The sequence below is a fragment of the Nycticebus coucang genome, chromosome 22 (assembly GCF_027406575.1).
Source record: "Nycticebus coucang isolate mNycCou1 chromosome 22, mNycCou1.pri, whole genome shotgun sequence".
Taxonomy (NCBI): domain Eukaryota; kingdom Metazoa; phylum Chordata; class Mammalia; order Primates; family Lorisidae; genus Nycticebus; species Nycticebus coucang.
The window spans coordinates 44,102,764-44,123,687 of record NC_069801.1 but is presented as its reverse complement, the minus strand read 5'-3'; the positions used below and the strand labels follow the sequence as shown (position 1 = coordinate 44,123,687).

At 50.6% G+C, this 20,924-nt stretch overlaps 1 protein-coding gene across 8 annotated transcripts in view; it reads left to right on the top strand.

Moving 5' to 3' along the window:
- TRABD2B (TraB domain containing 2B) overlaps window positions 1-20,924 on the top strand; it is a 254,575-nt gene that overhangs the window by 181,577 nt on the left and 52,074 nt on the right. For all 8 annotated transcript variants that reach the window (XR_008376864.1, XM_053575780.1, XM_053575782.1 and 5 more), the window contains exon 3: window positions 14,505-14,651. Coding sequence is in view for 7 of the 8 variants with exons in the window: in XM_053575780.1 (XP_053431755.1) it covers window positions 14,505-14,651 (147 nt within the window). In the remaining variant the exon portion in view is untranslated. The remainder of the gene's footprint in view (window positions 1-14,504; window positions 14,652-20,924) is intronic.

Below are 20,924 nucleotides of genomic sequence, written 5' to 3'. Positions count from 1 at the left end.
CAGAACAGAAAGCAGCCCTGGCCTGCAGCTATGTTTCTCAGTTGCAGGAGCTGAAGGGGAGGCCTTCTCGAAGGAGGTGAATGTCCAGGGAGGCAGGGTAGATGAGTGGCTTGTGGACAAGCGGGGGCCAGCAGGGACCTCAGCCTCTGACCTGGCAGCAGCAGGTCCATGCTGGGATGTCAGCAAGGGCCTAAGGCCCCACAAGATTTGGATAAAGAGCTAAGAGGCTGGAAAGATCCTCTTTCTGCCCATGGTGGATCCTGAAGCAGACTGGCCCCTTTAACCAGCTCTCTGGAAGGCGGGGGTCCTTCTCTGCTCCCATCACCTTGCTTTGCACTCAGTTGCCCTTCTTGGTCAGACCTGTGAGACAAGAAGGCCTTGGGCAGCGCTGAGTATTTCCCATCTGCAGTGAAAGGTGATCTCTGCTCTTCCAGAATGTGTCTCGCTCTTCTGTGTTCTTTTCCCAAAACTCAAGGCTCAGATTTCAGTTCCACATTCTTTTGCCTTGGGTCTAAAAACATTTTCCCTTTCTGTGGTAGGGGAAAAGTGGATAAGGGGGCATAGGAGACCAGAGCGCCCAAGTGAAGCAGACGGGTGCCCTGTTTCTGCCTTAGTACCCTGGCTTGCTGTGTGACCTCAGGCACCTTCCTGCCCTCTCTGAGGCTCAGCAACCTCTCTGCACAATGAGAAGCCCTGTGCCGGACCTCTGGCCCCTCCCCCACCTGATGTTGTCTTGGCAGTACCAAAGTCTTCAACACTCCATCCTCTGGCAAGATGTATCCCCTGTGACTTCAAACACACAAAACCCAGGAGACGTTGGCCGTGCGTTTAGTTTTGTGAGGCCAGGTTCTGTGCAACTGTCCCCTTTCATGCACCCTAGGAGGATTGTCGCTCCCTGGACTTTCAGCACCACAGGGTCCTGTGCATGTCCCAGAAGGCTGCTCTCCTTCCTGCCTATTGCCTGCACCTGCTTTGTCCAGCCCCTGCCCCAAGGTGGGTCCAGGATTCCTAAAGGGAGGAAGAGGGGCTGGAAGGCCCAGCTCCAAAAGTTGAGGAAGGGGAGACGGGCAGTGACAGGAAACGAGAGAGCCTTAGAGCCCTGAGTTAAAAGGTTCTAGAATATGGAGGTCTCACTTCCTCCATGCATCCCCAGAGCACCCGGGGCCCAGGAAGGACCTCCTCACCTTTCTGGGTGCAGGGATAAGACTGTCACCTGCCTGGAGTCTGCCCCTCTATGCCTTCCTGCACACAGCAGCCAGAGGGCAACTTCTAAACCCAAAGCCCAACAGAGCACTGACTGCTTAAAAACTTCAGGGGCTTCCCGTAGTCCGAACATAACGTCTAAGCTGTGGATCCTCCTCTGTTCCCCGCTCCGGGCCCATCCCACGCCCTTCTCCACTGCTACCCGCACTGCCGCCCAGGGTGATCATAGGCGTGTCCCCAAACCTGCCAGCCTCCCCAGGCCTCATTCCTTTGCATGGACTGTTGCCACTGCCTGGAATGCCTTTTCTTTCTTTTTTATGTGGCAAATATATGCCCCACAGGGTCTTGCTGCAGAGTCACCTCCTTTGGGATCTGCTGTTTGTATGCCTCCCCATTCTGCTAGGCGGTCATCCCTTGACCCCAGCTCTAACCAATGTGCTCAATTTTGTCCCAAGTCCTTGGGAACCTCTCTCGCTCTGCTCCTCCCCTGTCTGCAAGCTCCTCAAGGAAAGAATTGGCACTGTTTTTGTCCCCTGGCCCCAGCACCCAGCACAGAGCCTGGTGCTAGCCCAGACTGAACATTGAAGAGGAAATAGGAATCCCAGCCACAGACGCTGAGCTCTCCCCCCACCTCAGATCACCTCCTGCAGCTAGGACCCACTCCAGTGCTTAGGGAACAGAAGCTCCCTGGAAGGGTGTGTGTGTGTGTCTGTCCTAAGGAAGGGCAATGATGCTTTACAAGGCTATTAGAACATTAATCTCAAGCAGGCATGACAAATACATAGTATTATTCTTCTCACTTGCAGATGGGTAAGCTGAGGCCCAGCAAGGACAAGGGCCTATCCCACAGTCTACGAGCCCATCACTGAAAGAGCCATGGTGAGCGCTTCATACAGCCTGTCTGCAGCAGGTCCCAGCTTTGAGCTGGGTGAGAGACCTACTCTTTCTGTGGCTCATTTGTCTCTGAAGCCCTTGGTAGTGGTGGCCCAGCAGACAAACGTGGAGGCGTGTTACAATTTCTCTCTTCAGAATTCAGTGCTCACGTAGCCAACTCCTTTCCTCCCACACTGGGCCACCTGGAGGTCCCCACTCCAACCCGGTCCTCCCTGGCCGCTGCCCAGGACCAAAGCAAAGAGGAGGGCCCACACTGCTGCAGGGCCTGTAAACCACCACCCCCACCCCCACAAATTGGTAATTGCTGTGTGGTCAGGCCAGAGGAATTACACAGCCCCTCTAGGAATTTCATACTGATTTTGCAAATGAACATGGAGACTTGCCTTTTGAAGTCTAGGCAGCTGTGTCAGCAGGGCAGATCTGAGACAGTAGGAAAAATAAAAATGACATTCTTTAACCCAATGGAAGCAGCTGATTGATGACAGTAATGATGATGATGGTAACCATGGCCACTGCTGACCAGTCACCTCCCGTGCAGACCACTGTCCCTCTGCAGGTCTCAGAAGGCTGGTCCCCGTCTGCACCTTCCTCCACAGGTGACTTGTCCACTGTCGAATGTTGGGTGAAGGAGGGTGGTACGTGTTGGCTGGGCACAGTCCAGAGCCCGTAGCCTGAGACAGAAGACTCCGCTACTGGACGTTTCCAGGGCTAACTCTGATACCTCTCAAGACACAACGTGTGGGCCCGGGCCTTCTGCTGAGAGCACTTTCCCCCTCACCACCCGTCATTCTTCACAGCTCAGCCAAAGCCTGCGATGTCTTCACTGACTCCCATGCTGAGTCAGCACCTCCTCTGAGGCCCCAGGCCCCTGTGATGTATCATTAACTTACGACAGCATTATATAATAATTACCTGCTCCTCTGCCCACCTCCTCCGTCACACTGAAGTTGCTCAGAGCTTTGTAACTCAGAATAAGTCAGCCTACGTGATTCTCTGGAACTTTCAAGTATGTTTTATTCCTTTTCCTCTGTGAGCAGAGTGTATTCAGTTTAGGAGATCAGAGGTGGTTATTAGGAGGGAAAAAATTTAAAAAAAAAAAAAAGGTTCATGGCTGGAGCAGAAGCGGGGGTACATGATGTATGAAGCCCACACGGAGCGAAGACGGTGGGCATGGGCCCAGCACTGGCGGAGAGGGAGCATCACTTATTTCTCTGAGCCCTGAATTCTCTGTCTGTTACATGGGATTAATACTGCCACCCTTATGGGGCTGTTATATAGATCACATGAGTCCTCATATGCAAAGTGCCTGGAGCCACAGACTGTTTAAATCATGAGGTGCCGGGGTGGGGGTGGGCTCTTTGTAGAGGCCTCCAGAGCTAAGAGGTGCTCCCCACCCTTATATTTCAGAAAGGGACCTTGTGGCCCAGAGAGTGGGTCCCACAGCTGGTCTGGGTCAGAGCCTTCAGCACCAGCATCCAGGTCTTCAGCCTTCCTGGGGCTTATCTGTGCTGAAAACATTAAAAACTAAGGGGCCCACAGAAACTCCTCTCCTGGAGACCCCAAGCCTCTGGGCCAGTCCCAGCCAGTCCCAGCCATCAGGCTCCTTACCCGACAGAATGCTAATCTCATCATGTGGGTGGCTCCGGATTTATGAGCATTTCCTGGCATGACTTAAAGGACCGAGGAGGAACACTGGGATCTTTAAGGGTGGTCTTTGGGTGGAGAAACTAACCATTCAGAGAAAAGAGGGAAAGAAAGCAAGGGTGAGTCAGGCCTCCCGATGCCCACCCAGGAAAGCACCGAGGGCTCAGCCAGCCCACACTGCAGGGCAGATGGAGGTGTGGCCAGCACTGCTGGGATCCCCCAGCAGAGATCTACAAGGCAGGGAACATCTGTGCTTGAGTCCGAGTCCATGGTTCCTTGGGTTGTGTCTGGGCATTGGGACAGGGAGATGGTGAAAGGAAAGGAGGAAGGTGAAGCTGCCTTAATCTGCAGCCTGAACCCCTGGCTCCCCTCTGCCTGCCCAGATTCTGTTATCCTCACGGCTAGCCCAGCACTCCTCTGCTCAGACTCCCCGTGACTTCCCATCACTGGGGGAGACAGAGACCGGTGAAGCCCCACCTGCTCCCAGAGCCCACCTCACCATACCTTCTCGGCCTTGTGCTGGAAAGTCTCTTCTTGCCTTCCCGATCCACCTTCCACTCTTCCTGCCCTGCTCTGTGCCCTGGGCTGACCTGACATTCTCATTCCAATGGGAGAACTGGCAGGAGATGGGTGGACAGACGGGGAAGGGAGATGAAACATTCCTTGCCTCCACCCACTGCTCTCCTCCTTCCTGGGCACTGCCATGGTCCAGCCAGGCTTGGCGGTGGTGCTCCCTTCCCGAACCTGTGGCTATCTGCTGGCTTAGGTCCCTGTTCCCCACCTTCCAGCAAAGGTTTTGGAGCTTCCCCTGATGTCACTCACGCTGCTCCACCATTCCTGTCCACATCTTTATGAATGTCCCCATCATTCATTGCTCTCCAGTCACCCAGTCACTCTTTCAATTGAACGACTTCCCTGGCAGTGTGCCAGTCTGCCTCCTGCTCCCCTCCGAGCTCACCTTCACTCTCTCCTTTCCAGCCACGCTGTCCTCCTTCCTGCTCCTCACGCCCATCAGGCCTGTTTCTGCCTCGGGGCCTTTGCACTTACCCTTACCTCTGCCCAGAAAGCTCTTCTATCAGCCACCCCGCTACCTCCTTCATCTCCCTCAGGTCCTTTCTCAAATGTCACTTCTCATCGCAGCCTTACCGGGACCTCTTATCTAAAATGTCAGTCCCTTGTAAGGGTATATGTGAAATTTGGTAAATGGTCTGTAAAGCTAGTGAATGATGCCCCATGATCATATCAATGTACACAGCTATGATTTAATAAAAAAAAAAAAACGCAGTAATATTTCTACAGTGAATATCCAAGAAAAAAAATCCTGTTTACAATAGTAACAAAAAAATAATTAGATGTCATTTTAACCAAGGTAAAAGACCTGCATACTGAACACTATAAAACTCTGATGAAAAAATTTAAGAAAACACAAATGAAAAGTTATCCTATGTTCATGGACTGAAAGAATAATGCAAATATATCCACATTATAGAAAGCAATCTATAGATTCAATGTAATGTCTATCAAAATTTCAATGTCAGGTTATATGCATAAATGTATAATAATGACTTTTCAATCATTAAAATATTAATAAAAAGAATAAATATATCATGAATCATAAAAAAAATAATAAAATAAAATGTCGGTCCCCACCCCCTCCCCTGCCCAACAGACCCACCTCCCTTCATCTTCTTTGCCTCATTCTGTCCTTAGCAACTGTCACTCTCAACGTGCCAGGTAGTTTGCTTAGTGTTTGCCTTACTGCCAGCTTACTCCTTCTAGAATGAAAGCTCCTCTAGGGCTGGGATCTTCCCTTGCTGTGTTTACTCCTGTGCCTCCAGGGCGTGGAAAAGCATCTGCTGTGTAAGTGCTTACTCAATATTTGTTCAATGAATGTGCAAATTAGTTCTTTTCACAGGTGGACAAACCAAGACCCAGGGAAGAAAAGTGACTCACACAGGGGTTCATAGTAAAGAGTCAGCTGGTGACAAGATCTCTAGTGCCATCTCCTGGTTCAGAGCCAGTCCCCAGCTCCAGGACGCCTTGTGTTTATTTAGATGCCTCTTGCTTAGTAGCCCATTGTCCAGAGACAGGATTCTGTGCCGGAGACCTAGGAGGCTCAGAATCCTGAACAGGAAGCAAGGAAGTAATCGGCGCTGCCAGTGGGGCAAGGAGAGTAAATAAACAAACCTCAGCCGGAACCGTGCAGGCTCGAACCTTTGAGGAAATGGCCCCAAGCTGGAAACAGCTTCCTTTACCATGGAACTGCCATTACGCCCTGCCCAGGGTGCTGACAGACAGCCTGTGTCCCAAGGTCCAGGGGCTCGGTTCCTTCCTGCTCTGTGCCCTGGGCAGTGCTGTATCCTGGCGCAGCACTGCTCGTGAGGGGAGTCCTGGGATGGGTGACTCACTGAGCTTTTCATACCTTTGACCATCCTACAAGTATTGCTCAAGCATCTCTTATGTGTGAGAATTGTGCTCTCTCTGGGAAACAATCAAGACCAAGACAGACGATTGCCTGTCCTCAGAGTGTTCCTTGTCAAGCCAGAGCCTGGGAAGGGTCAGGTGCTCGGAGGGCACTTAGCAGGGAACCCGCCCAGGCTGTGGCTCAGGGCAGACCTCCTGAAGAAAGGAGCCTCTTCTGCCAGGTGCAAAGTGGAGTGTGAACTGGTGGGTGGAGAAAGGGTTCCAGAGGGGACACACAGATGCAACGATCTACCAGGCTGGGCACAGAGTAAAAATGGAGCGGGAGGCTCTCTGCCAGGTGAGGTTACCTTGGGAAAGGTGACCTCTTCTCTTTTTGCATATGTCAGCTCTCACAGTGCTTCATGGCTAAGGTTCTAACACCCCTCCTCCTTCCCAGCTGACCCCTCCGAGTCTGGGCTCAAGACTGACCCCTATTTGTCTGTATATGTTTGTCTTTCAAACCAATGGCTGCGTGGGGGTGGCTTAGCCTGTTGGCCCCAGGGATAGGAGAAAAGAACCCAGGACCTGCCAGCTGGACCTGAGTTTGAATCTCAGCTCCAGTTGTTCAAAGTGGCAACTGGCCTTGTGCAAAGTGACTTCACTGTCCTCAGTTTCCTTGTTTCCTATTATTGATATGGAAATAACAATCCTGATCTGAAAGGATTATGGTGTGAGGCGGTTTCCTAGCATCCTTACAACAGCCCATATAATTTGGCAAGTTCTTGCCTTGGACCTCCACTCCCATCACTCTCCTCCTTGTTGACCTGGCTCCAACCACCCTGGTCTCTGCCTTCAGTGTACACAGGGCCTTTGCACCACTGATCTCCATCCCTCCTCACTCTCCCCACCCCTTTTCATGCTTTGTTTTCTTTCTGTAACACTGTATTCATTCTCCAAAAAAACAGAATCAATAGAATGTGTGCATCAATATTTAGATCTAAATCTATCTATATGTACATATATATACATACATCTGTATGTATATATAAAGAAAGATTTCAAAGAATTGCCATATACCTTATGTAGGTGGTAAATCCAAAATCTGTAGAGGAGGCTGAAAGGCTGGAAATCCAGGGAAGAGTTGATGCACCAGTTCAATTTGACGGCAGTTTCCTGGTGGAATTTCCCCTTCTTTGACAGAGCTCCGACTTTATCTATTAAGCCCTTCAATTGATTAGATGAGCCTCACCCACATTATGGAGAAGAATCTGCCTTCTTCAAAATCCACTGACGTAAATGTCAATCTTGTCTTAAAAGTACTTTCACAGAAACATCAAAAGAGATGTTTGCCCAAATATCTGGGTACTATCACCTAGTCGAGTTGTCATATAAAATTAATCATGACAAGTCCAGTTTTTGTCAACTGGGCAAATATGCACATTTCCTTAAACTATATTCAGTCTCCAAATACAGATGATATGTGGCCACGTGCACCTACCTTGATGCAAGTAAACCGCACACTAACCAAAAATGCACCTGCTTCTTTCTCCAGAAGAGTACACAAAGTCCTTGGATAACATTTATTCTTCTTCTGGATATCCTATAACTTAAATACTAGGATGTAAGTTAACAAACTTAAATACTGTGGTATGAAGTTGATATATCTTATGTTACATGATAAGAAGATAAGAGAGATTCGAAAGAAAAGACATTTCAGGCAGATACACACACATCCACACATGCACAGACACATCTGTAACAACATAAGGAGTAATACTCATGACAATTACAGTCCTTGCTTTTCTAACTGGTCATGTGGTGATAGCAGTTATAAACTGCTATTTATAACTACTACCGATTCTGAATTCCCTTTGCCTTCAGTAACAACATCAACTGGTCATGGATCTTTACCTGGTGGGGTGACTCAAGCCTCATTCCTAAATGGTCTGGGCCCTTAGGGGTCCTGCCTGATTGGGTGGGTCTAATTTTCCATTGATTTCAATCCCAAAGTGTAGTAATACTAAGAGCCACCCTAACAGACCTCCTGTACTGCAGACATACTCTTCCTCACCTCTCTTGGACTTGTAATCCTACTTCCTCTTGGTAGTCAGGATCGAACATCCTAGCCAGCACAGTAACCCCTCCCCCTTCTTAGACTACTGACAATGAGGCCTGAGGCATCCACTGTGACTAGTTGGGTGACAGTCCTAACTTCCAGTTCAATGGAATTGCTGTAGTGTCCCCATCATGCTCTATGTTAATATTTTTCACTAATAATTTCATTCTGTTTGCCCCTCTAGCAAGTAGGCTCTGTTCAGAGCAGAGATTTTTGTCTGTTTTGTCCCTGGCTAACTCCTCAGCACCTAAAACAGAGCCTGGCACACAGTAGGTGCTCAGGAAGCGTGGCTTAGTGGATTGAGGTCTTTGCTGTGATTCCCCTGACTTTCAGAGGCCTCCAGCCAGAGATCCAGGCCAGTCTCAATGAGCCCTAGGCCCAGACCTCCATGACAAAGGGGGTCCTGCCGGCTTCTCACAGTGCCATTGCTCAGCCATCGAATGAACACAGGACTTGGTGTTCACTCTGCCAGCCCATCCAGGACTGTTTACTAGACAACTCTGGAACAATAAACTTGTCCCCACTTTCCTGGCACCTACCTTACTCCATTCAAGCCTGCACTCAGATGCCGCAGGCCACCTTGTGCCCTACAAACCCTGGTGAGGAGGGCCACCTGGGATACTAGGGAGCTCTTGGTAGCTGGGCCCCCACATGGCGAAGGTGGGGGGTGGAGATGGCAGGCGCTACCCTTCCCCTAGTGTTTGTTATTCCATGTCAGAGCCTTATCATAAACATTATCCCGGAGTGGGCCACTGAAGCTACGTGCAGTGAAGGTTTGTTATTCTAAGGTGGCCAGGAGCAGAAAGCTTTGCAGCCCAGGAATCTGAGCAGCTCCAGGCTTGGGAATTCAGGGTGGATGAGAGGGAGGTAGAGGCAGGCTCAGACACTTCGTTATACAGCCTGTGTGCTTACAACCCTCACTGTGATGGCATTGCCTCTAAAATGAGATTGCTGTGAGCTATGATGCCACAGCACTCTACCCAGGGCAACAGAGTAAGACTCTCTCTCTGAAAAAAAAAAGAGCTCAGGACACATGCAATACAAGTCTAATTAATCTGCAGTCTCAGCCCCATATAGAGAAGTTTTTTTGGTTTTTGGTTTTCTTCTGATTCTGTTCTGGTCCTTGGGACCCAGAGCCCTTTGTTGTTGTTTTTTCATTCCTTTTTATATAGCTGATTAATATGAGGGTACAAACCATTAGGTTATATAGCCTACACGAGGTGACAGATAGAACCCAGAGTTGTACCGTGTCCTGCACCAGGGAGTGCACCATATGTCATGCCCTGTGCCCACTGGGTGGAAGCCACTGAACCCCTCCCCTCGTCTCCACTTCTTGAGTTAAATTCACATTTTCTGTTGTGTGGACCTGTGATTCTCAATCTCCTAGTTTCAAATTGGCATTGAGTACACATGATGCTTTTGTTTTTGCAGTCTTGCAATGCTATACTTAGGAGAATGTTCTCCAAATCCAGTAAATGTTTGTTGAGTGAATGACGGTAACTCCCCTCTGTTGGAAGCAGCAGGAATGCCTATGGAAGAGACATATTCTACTGAAGTCCTGGTTGTAGAAGCCTGGTCTGGTGCCAGGGTGATGTAATTTCAAACTCCACTTCTGTCCTTTACCAGCTGTGTGACCTTGTCCCTGTCACTCCCCTCTACCTCTTGGCTTCCTAACAGTGATTAAGGCACCATTCCTGCTGGCTGTTTCCTGGAGAGAGATGAGGGAGGCCTCAGTGGACAGTGGTTAGCTGAGAGCACACATTCCAGGACTGGCCCAAATGCCTGTTTCACCCCTCTCCAGCTTTAGCACCTTTGGCAACGTACTTAATGTGTCTTTCTTGTAATTTTTTTTTTATTTATTTTTTTTTTTGTAGAGACAGAGTCTCACGGTACTGCCCTCGGGTAGAGTGCCGTGGCGTCACACGGCTCACAGCAACCTCTAACTCTTGGGCTTACGCGATTCTCTTGCCTCAGCCTCCCGAGCAGCTGGGACTACAGGCGCCCGCCACAACGCCCGGCTATTTTTTTGTTGCAGTTTGGCCGGGGCTGGGTTTGAACCCTCAGCATATGCGGCCGGCGCCCTACTCACTGAGCCATAGGCTATGAAGCGTGGCTAATAATAGACTTAACTCAGAGTTGCTATAAAAATTAAATAAAGTAACTTGATCTTAGAAATAGAAAGTTCCTGACACATAGTAAGTGCGCAGTTAACATAGTAATTCTAGTAATGAATGGATGAAGACTACTGCAAAGTGCAGGGGTGGACACGGGTGGGAGGTGGAGGAAAGAGCTCATGACCCAGGGTCAGCTGCCTTCCTGAATGTCTGCTCCTGGGGACACCGGGCTTCAGTGGTGAATGGGAGGCTGAGAACAGGACAACTCTGTGAGATGCGTGTCCCTAAAGGGTCTAGGCACAGGGGTCTGTAGGAGGCACCAAACCCACCTAATTAGTGAAAGTCAGGGGTGATAGGCTTGGGTTTCAGTCCTGTCCCCACCCAAGTCCTACTGTGGCATGTAGCAATGCCTCTTAAATGATCTGGCCTCAATTTTATATCTTAGTAATAGACTATTTATAACAGACTTATTAGGAACAGACTAACAATAAATAGTCCTTGACTCTTTCTGCCTATTTTTACAAAGCTTCAAAAAGAAAATGGGTGTGGCAAGGCATGTGGATAAATATAGACTGTGCCCATGGACATCCGGAAATCCAGGCTTGTGGTCCAGGATGCTGGACAGGGTCCAGGGCTGAGTCAGGAGGCTTGAAGTTGAGCCCCTCTGCCCCCAGCTCACTGTGCTGCCATGGACAAGGCTCATCCTGCCTGCTCCGGACTCTTGTCTCCTCTTTTATATGATAAGGGCATGGGATCAGTGGTTCTCAAACAGGGCTCCAGGGTACCTATGGGTTTCACAGAAAGGCCTTAGCAGTGAGTTTCTGTTGCAGGGGAACATTGAGCTGGTGGGAATTCAGGTTCCTGCCTGGCTCCCTTATATCAACCAGGGAAGTTTCCATTTTTATCTGCTTCATGTGTTGAGTTCCAAGTAAGGTTCCTTTAGAAAACAACAACAAAAAGAAAGGATTCCATGGCTATAAAAGGCCTGAAAAGCCTCTGGACCAGATGACTCTTGGGGCCCTCCCAGCTCTAATCTGGGAGGGTTTGGGTTTATTTTCTTCTAAGTTTTATTTAACAAACACTTACCCAGCACTTCCTATATGCCAGGACCATTCATAGCCCCCTACAGACTGTAACATACTTATTATTCTCTAGAAAACTTCCCAGCTTTGTGAGGGCCCCATGAATCAACCAAGGTCCAGTGGAGCCATTCCCCACTCCCCCATCCGGGTCTTCTGGGTGTCTGGGCTGATGACCTCACCACAGGTCAGGTGGTGCCTTGGCCAGGCTGACTCTGAGAAGCAGTGGGGCAGGTGTGTGCAGCAGCTAGGTGTGGTCATGGAAAGTGTGTGTGCCCTGCCCCTAGAGCAGGAAAGTTGATCACCTCGACACGGACTTTCATCCGAGGCATGTCTCATGTGGGAGGGAGGGCCTGTTGCCTTAGCAATGTGCACAGCAACAGGGCCACTGCCTCCTGTGATCCATCCCCAACCACCATGCTGCCATCGACACCCTGCACCAGATGGCTGCAGATCAGATTTCAGTGGTGGCGGCCAGAGCCTAGAGGCCTGGAAAAGGCCTAGAGGTGGGGTGGGGGGGCTCTGAACTCATCTCCAGCCAGCTCATTAGGGGAACAGCCCGGGCTGCTGCTTCCAGCCCAGTCCAGCTCTCGTGCCCAGCCATTAACAAATGTGAGAGGCGGTGGAGATGACCTCATAAGCCGTGCTACCTTTGTCTATTTTGGCCAGGCTGTGTGTACCTATTTCATGAGCTTTCTTGCTCAAGATGATGTGTTCTTGAATCCAAGTGATTGTTGCCACTAGGTAGGAACTTCTGCCATGTGGTGGTTGGTGGCATGCCTCAAAATGCAGAGTGCCAAAGCTTTAGCAGCTAGTCTTAAGGGCTTAATGAGCAGCCTATGAAGGTGCTCAAAGAAATAAAGAAAGGATGAGGTGATGCCCTGTCTTTCCCAGGCACAGTGCTGAGTGCTGCAGGCTGAAAAATGAGTAGCAAACAATTCCTATCTTCAAAATGTCCATAGCCTGAGGGGGGAGGCTGATGATTAAATAGCAATTATGATCTAACATTCACACTGTGGTGTATCAATTACCTACTGCCACGTTGTGCTGTGTAACAAGTGTTTACTGCCCATGCATCTGGGGCCAGTGGTGGGTAAGCTCTGTTTATCTTGGCTGGGTTTATTCACATGTCTGGGATTTGGCTGGCTGTTGGCTGGTCTTGGTCTAGGATGGCCATGGCTGGACAACTCTGCTTTACATATCTCTCACCTCCAGCAAGCGGGCCTGGGTTGTTCTCAGGGTAACGGCAGAGGTCATTTATAATGGCTGCCAGCATCCCACAAGCCAAAGCAAGTCCACCATCAGAATGGGAAGGAGCTACAAAGTTCCACAGCAAAGGGCATGAATACTCAGAAATGTTAGGGTTTGGAACCAGTAATCTGTCAGTCTACCACCCACAGAGACTGTGGGAACCCTAGGGAGGGCCTCACCCGGCCCCCACATGGTCAGAGAAGCTTCCTCGGGGAGACAGCTGATCAGAGTCTTGACAGCCAAGTCTGAGGCTGCAACTGGAGAACAGAGGGGTCAGGATTTTCTATGTATCTGGAACAGCATATCCAGAGCGACAGAGGGGCTAGAGTGTTATGTTTGAAGAATGCTGATGTTTTTAGTATTTGCAGGCACAGGGGCCAACAAAGAAATGAAGTGACACCTTGGAGGTGTCACTGAAGAGCTAGCCCCTTAACCTAGGCAGGAAGGACCTGTGATAGTTTTGAGCAAAAAGAATAGAGCGGCGGTTATGCTTTTACAAGCTGACCATGACAGAAGCAGCAGGGCAGGCGTGCGCAGCCACTGCGTGTGAATTAAGTACCTTATAATCTCACTGGGATAGTTGGGAGGGGCAAGGGTCTGCAGAGAGATGGCAGGGACCCTTGCAAGGGACCCAGTGAGAGATGCATGGGCCTGAATCAGAGTGGGAGAAGAGGTGTGGGTCTTGTTGTCCAAGACGTTGTTTGTGGCAACAGGATAAGCAGGGCCTGCAGGCTGAGGGCTGAGGGCAGAGGACGAGGCTGAGAAAACACCAGGACAGGTGGCCTGGGACTGCCTCCTAACATTTTGCACAGGAATTGCAAGTTTTTCTCTGTATCTCTGCTAAATAGCCCAAACTATGGCGAGGGTCCTCTCTTCTCTTGGCCAAAGGAATCTAGGCTATTTAGTCACATGAAACTAGCTCCCATCCCAGCTATATGGATTGAGCAAAAAATCCCTCCCCTTCACCATGCCTCAGTGTCCCAGAACGGGGACCCTGCACTAGATGATCTCTCAGGTCCCCAGTATCTCAGCTGGCTGTGTCCAATTTGAGCCATGATCCTCTAAAGCCAAAGGCAGTGGGGCTGCTTATGAAATGCCCTGGGAGTCTGTTAAAATACGAGATCCTGATCCCAGAGGGTGGGGTCTGTGCATGTGACTGTTTGTGGAGCATTCCCAGTGATCCTGATGCCTGGCAGATCTGGCTGGCCAGCTGTGTCCCCACGGCCAGGCACAGTGACCCAGAGGACAGAGGAGCCTGAGGATACCCAGAATATATTTGAGTATGGACCCTAACTCTGAAGGTCCCAGTTCCTCTGGCCTTTTCCGGAGCCAGGAGGGCTTCTGGAGGAGGTGACCTTTAGGGTGGGATTTTTGTGTGTTCTTGTTCATCTCCTGGTTTTGCTTTGCTGAGATTTGCTCCTGACCACAAAGCTAGTCCATGCTCACCCGAGAGCCGCTCTCAGCGCAGGAACATAAAAGAGTGAAAAGAAAATCCCGTCGTTGCAAAACCCAGACATAAGCAGGGTTCTCATTGTGTCATTAATAAGCTGTTGAGACCCAGAGTGCTATGGGGGACCTCTGTGGGCAGAGGGCTGGAGGTGACAGCAGACAGAACGTGTTTAGAGGCCAGCACGTCAGGAGGGGAAATGTGGAAATGAGTAGCCCCAGCCAGCCGGTGCCAGCCCCACAGACCTCTGTTTCAGGCCTGTTGCCCCAGGTCCAGAAGGAGGAGGGCTGGTCCTGGAGCCCAGCCAGGGTTCCTGAGCGCAGCCCTCACGCCTCTGTCTTTCCTTGGCCCAGGTGCTGTTCGCCCTGAACCAGACCTTGTTGCAGCATGAGAGCGTGCGGGCAGGGAGCCTGCAGGCACCCTACACCACGGAGGACCTCATCAAGCACTACAATTGTGGGGACCTCAATGCGGTCATCTTCAACCATGACACGTCCCAGGTGAGGCTTTCTCCTCCAGCCCAAAGTGCCTGTGGGTCACCAGCTCCAAAGACCTTGAGCCAGGCCCCTATGACCCAGTTGGTGTTTCCTGGATACCTCCTGTGTGGGGGGCACACACAGTCTTCTTTCAAGCCATGGTCAGCAGGAGCTTCCATTATCCCCCTTTTATAGATGGGAAAACTGAGGCTCAAGAATGGAAGAGACTTTCCTATGGCCACACGACTTAACTAGTTGTTGAGTTATTGAGTTATCAAGAGCAGCGACTTGAGCCAGGCCTGTGTGGCTCTGAGGCCTAAGACCCTGGGAGCTCAGCCTGAAAGACCAGGGAAGCCTCCTAGAGGTTCAGTTCACTGTGTGGGGAAATTTATGCCCAGGAAAAGAAAAGCCCATATTTACTCAGAGCTTAGACTTGAGTCTCATCCAGGACATCCTGTTTTGGTTCAAGTTCTAGAGGAAAGATGACTACCCAGCTGGTCAGACAGTGAGTAGGATGTGTCTGAGGGGCTGAGTGTGGCTCACCCCTGCTCAGACTCCACGTGCTATCTATAGCTCTCAGGGTAAATTCCAGCATACTTCTCTAGCATTCAGGGCCCTCAGGACAACCCAAATCATCCATCCCACAAACCTTGTTGCTGACCTGTGGAACGTGCAGCCATCCTGATGTCCTTCCAAACATCTGCGCCTTTGTTCCAGCTCCACCCTCCTCCAGGGCTCCTTTCCCTTGGCCGTGGTTAAATGTCGCCTCCTCTAAGAAACCTTCCAGATTCCCTGGATGGAGTTAAGTATTCTCCCAGGCCCCTCCACACCCCTGTGCCTCCTCAGTCATGGAGCTAGAATATCATTCACCCAAGGAAGCAGTAGGCCCAGGCAGAGCAGGACACTGCACAAGCTCCTCGTTTCTCTCAGAGGGAAAGCCAGAGTCTCTGCACGGTCCCACTTGGCCCCTATTCCCTGCCCCCATCCTTCTTCTCTCCCCCAACCCTTCATGAGCCTCCTTGCAGGCCTCTGCCTTTGTGCTGGCCAGTCCCTCCTCCCAAGACTCTTCCCAGGTATCCCGATGGCTCACTCCCTCTCTGCCCCAACAGTCACCTCTCACCGTCTAGGCTCAGAGCCGCAGCCTGGCCCCACACCCACACTCCCACCACCCTCTGTTATGCTGAGCTTTCCCATGGCCTCTGTCATCTCTAACTTACCATCCACTTGGTCCCCTGATGACTGACTATGCACTAATGCACTATCTTCTCTCTTCCCCACTGGAACGGAAGCTTCATGGGGGCAGGGATCTGTTGTATCTGTTGCTAAACCCCAACTGGCTAGAGAGTCCTTGGCTCAGGGCAGGACTCAGTAAATATTTACTGACTGAATGAACGAAATAGTTTCTAATGCTAGATAGACAGGTCTGAAAAGGGATCCAGTGGGGAGCAGGAGAGAGCTGCATTTGAGAGACTCACAGTCCCCCTAGGGCTGGGGGGATTCAAGGAGTAATTTTCCCAAAGTTGATCCCTGCTGTGTGGCAGGCTAATTTAGACAGGCCTTTAGCTGGAAAGAGAAGGAAAGATTCCTGCAAGGTGCATAGTCACAGAAGAAACTGAGTCGGCCACAGACCAGGAGGGAGAATGTCCCTGCAGAGGAAACCACGTACAGATGAGCCCGAGGCAAGAAAGAACAGGAGAGGGATGTGGGTGGGTGAGTGTGGGCTGGAGCCAGAGCTTAGCTGGGCCACTGGGCTGGCCGGTGTTCTGTCTGTGGTGGCCATGAGCTCCTGAGGGCAGGGAGTGCTGCCTGTTCCATGGTCCCCGCTGCCCAGCTCAGGCTGGCACAGAGCATGTGTCATAGAGCAGCTGCTGCATAAGCATACATAGACTTGTTGTGTGCTTGGTGCTGTGTAGAGGGAAAGAAAAAAGGATGGGAGACCTTGTCACAATGCTCAGGAGGCTCAGGATTCTGAGAGCTCTGACTCAGTGGTGAGTGATAGAAAACCCTGACACCAAGGGGCTCCTTGGAATCTGGCTTCTAAGCCCCGCCTATCATCGGCTGGGGGAAAGGCCTGTGAGTTCCAAGCAGCCAGAGTTCTGTGGCAGACGGTGCTCTGGTCACTACTGGCTGTGACCTGCCCAGGCTGGGGACCAGAGTGTGGCTGATCCTATACTTGGAAAGAGGCATGAGGGGGCCTCAGGGAAAGGCAAACTCAGACTGTCTTTGAATCTGTGATTTGACCATGGATTATTTTTTCTCATTTTTTTTATTTTTCAAATTTATATGAGGGTACAATTTTTAGGTTACGTTGTTCTCACTTCCAGGGTAAAGTTCCATTTGTAGAAGAGCCCCTCACCCGGGGGGTGTGTTATACACCCTCACTATGTGCGCATTAGATGAGAGCCCGCCTCCTGCCCTCACTCCTTCTGCCAAATGTCCTCCCCCCCCCTCCTGCTTCCCTCTACCCCCAAACTGAACTGTATTCGTGTTTTATTGTTCTTATGAGCATGTAATTGCTTATATGTTGATTTCATATTAGGATGGAGTACATGGGATATTTATTCTTCCATTCTTGCCATGTATTTCGATTCCATCCAGGTAAATGTAAAAGATATAAAGACCACTGATTTTCCTCTGGGGTCTCCTGACAGTTCTTGTACTTGAAGTGGGACAGAGGACTGGGTGGATTGGGCCACCTGGATTAAAAGAGCAACTCATGCTGCACCCAGGGGTACACAAGCAGAATCCAGCCCCACTGGACCCCTTGGGAGGGGTGAGCAACCCTGGCTTCAGATATGGAAAAGCCTAGTGTCAGAGTAGCAAGGTTAAATCCAGTGCCCATAGGGACGTGGCTGAGGTGGGGTAGTGTCTGTAACTGGAGGCTGTAAGGCCACAGTCACTCTTTCTGTAGTCAGGGATGACTTCATGGAGGGGGTGATTGGGAAACCAGGCTTAGAGTAGAGTCCACCAGCTAGGGATAAGGAGCCATGTTGGTGGAGAGCCTGCAGGAAAGGCTTGCTGAGCAGAGCAGGGGCCACACAGCGGGGGAGCACCTGGGGAGGGCTGGAAGGCCTGGATGGCTCAAACTGGAGAGTGGTATAATCAGAGGGATGTCTCTGGATGCAGTGCAGAGGGTGATAGTGAGGCCTCTGGAGACCCAAGGTGGGATAGGTGCAGGGTCCAGGTTGATGATATGGGGGCAGAGGCCAAGATGCATCTCATTTTTGCCCATCTGCCTCTGACCCCACCATTCCTACCTTCACAAATAGCCCTGGCCCTGGCCTCTGCAGCCCCGAGGCCACTGGCACCGTTAGTGCCCAGCATTGGCAATGTAATCCCAGGCCCTGCCCCGGGGAGCCTGCCCTGAGCCCCAGCCTGCCTTCAGTGTATTGTCCAAACCCAGATACTTTTCAGAGTGAAAGACCAAATACAATTCAGGGTAAATGAGTAGCAGGCATGAGACAATCTCCTCTAGCCACAGACCTGGGCTGTCCTGGACAAACCAAGGCACGTGGTCACCTAATTAGGTGCTACCTTGGGACTCACTTACTCCTCATTGCCCTCTCAAAGCACATACCCCATAGTTTCTCGTGGGCAGGCTGTGAGCTTCATTGAGGCAGCAGACCCAGTCTGAGGGTGCCCCACGGCTCCCCATCTGACACAGGATGAGACCTCTGCAAGTTCTCAGGGGGTGTCTGTTGTATAGATGCGGTACAGGGAAGGAAATGGCCATTGAAGTCAGTGACGTTGGCAGACCTGACCACTTGACTGTCAAACCTGACCCAGTCCTGGACATAGGCTGGGGAGAGTCTACACCGATATCACCCCATGGCCCCATCCCAACTCTGTCTAACCTATCTCCTCATCACCCCATCCCAGGGGACTTTACTTGTCCTCTTTAAAATGTTATTGTGTGTCCTGCACTTAAACTTGTCAGGAAGATTTAAGGCCACTGACAAGTCTAATGATATCATTAATTTGCTTCCATCCCCACCCTGGCCAAAACCCAGGCCCCATCCTTGGCATGGAGCCAAGGCCATCAGCATGGAACATGCAGAGAACATGGGCCAGCATCAGGCATCCCACGAAACCTGAGTGTCTCCAGCCTGACTCCTTCATAACTTAGAAATTTAAGTTTTGAGATCTTATCTTTGTTAATTTTTTTTTGGCTCCCTGAAGAACGAGTGTATATTTGTGGTCAGGAAGTATAGGAGAAAGGGCTAAGTATCGCCACAGGCCCAGGGAGCCGGGGAGGGGGAAGAAAGAATGCTGTTTTCGTGGCTCTGATGGTTCTGAAAGCCATCTATTTGTCATCCCTGTTGCTACTGCTTGCCAAGGCCACCCTTCACCGGCAGCCCCTGACATCACAGGGCAAAGGCGACCACACCGGCTCCACGCCCAGACTAGTTAGTTGTAGAATGCCTGACACTGATTCAAGACTTCCTTTGTCCCATGCACTGTACTAAGCACTTTCCAGAACTCATCTTATTTAGTCCCTACAACAGTGTATATTGGGCAGCCCAGGGAACCTGAGTGTCAATTTAGACGTATTGCCAATTTAGAAACTGAGTCTCTGAGAGGCCACTCAGCTAGTAAGAAGCAAATGAGGGATTCCAACCCAAACTGTCCTGGCTGTCTAATGACAGGCCTAATGATAGGACCTGTCTTCATAACCCTTGTGTCTCTGCTGCCTCTCATTCATTCATTCATTCACTGACTGAGCAAATATTTATTTACTGGGACAACATAGTTTCACATTCTCTCACATATCCAAGGAGTGGGGAGAAGCCTGTCAGGGTCACGTTTCTAGAAATAACCCCTCTGAAACACCACTCTGAAGCCTCTGGTGTTTCCTAAGCTGCACACCGGTTAAGTGTGGCCTGTTTTGTCAGGGCTGCTGGTCATCCCTTCCGTAGTGACGGGCGAGGTGAGGACTTCATTCTCTCATTTATCTATTTGCCAAGCAAACCATGCCTGGGCACCAACTCTGTGCCATCCCTGATGGGGGACTAGCATGGCTGCTCTATACAGCTATGCAGATTGTGCACTGCACAAGGTTAGGGGACACCAATCATGCTATTTATTGTCTTGTTCATGCCAGGACAATGCATCAGGTCTCTCTGGCAGAAAACCTCATGGTGCATATCCTTTAACCTCCGGCCTCACTCTAGGGAGTGCACTGGTCCTTGGGCAGCAGACAGCAAGGGCAGATGGATGTCCCAGCCTCTTCAGAGTCCCTCAGAGTTCAACCTCTATCGACACTTCCATTGCCCTCAGAAAGAGTGTTAACAACTCCACACCCACTCTAGAAGCCATGTGGCTGGGCTGCACGACCATTTGGGGGGCTAAAACCTGCAGGAAACTAGTATCTCATGTCAGGCTCTCCACCTGCCTTGTCCACCAATCAGGTAGGCCTGGCATCTCATGCTCTGTGACCAGCTAGGTGAAGATAGAGCAGCGGAAGAGCAGAGAGCAGGTGGAAGGTGTCTTGCAAACAAGAGCTTGGAGACTGGGATGGCACTTACAAGTTGTGGGGAAAGAGAAGACATATTCTGACTCACTGCCTCAGTTTCCTCAACAACCCCCTGCACACACTGGAAGAGATTGTGCTGGAACACGTGGACTTGTCATCCAGTTTGGAAAGACTAAGTGTTGGGCATGGTAGAACACAGGAGGGGTCTCTGTGGCCAGGAAGGGAAAGCACAGCTTTATGTTCAGGGTTCAAGGAACATTCACTGGGTTCATCTTCTTTGTGCCAGGCATTGGGGACCAGGAATGCCGAGACTCTGCCCCAGAACCCAGGGAGCTCTCTGCTTAGTTCAAGAATTTGTTGATGATACTGTTCCTGGGCCACAGGGCTGGGTGTGGAGTATGGGGTGATAGTAAGGTGCACGTGGCTGAGAAAGCTAGACTGTTCAGTTCTAAGCCAGGTTGTTAGGGAAGCCGTTGTCATGGGGGAAGTGGTCCTGGAGTCTTCAAGAAGGGATGGAGGGGTTTGGGTTATGTTCTGGGATGCAGAGGAGCCAGGTATGGGGAGATAGTGGAGGCAGCAGATGGTGGCCCAAACATTGGGAAAACCAAAGGGGATGGCCCTCTTCTTATCTCTGTAGGGTGACGAGGGCTGAAGGCAACCCACAACAGCACCCATCACCTCACTTGATCTCATCGTATAAGGGAGAAAACAGGCTCAGAAGAGTTAAGTAATTTGCCCAGCATCAGAATAGGAGCTGAAGCCTAATCCCAGACCCACTGGCCTTCCTGCTCTACCAGGCACCTCAGCTGACCCCACACACCCTC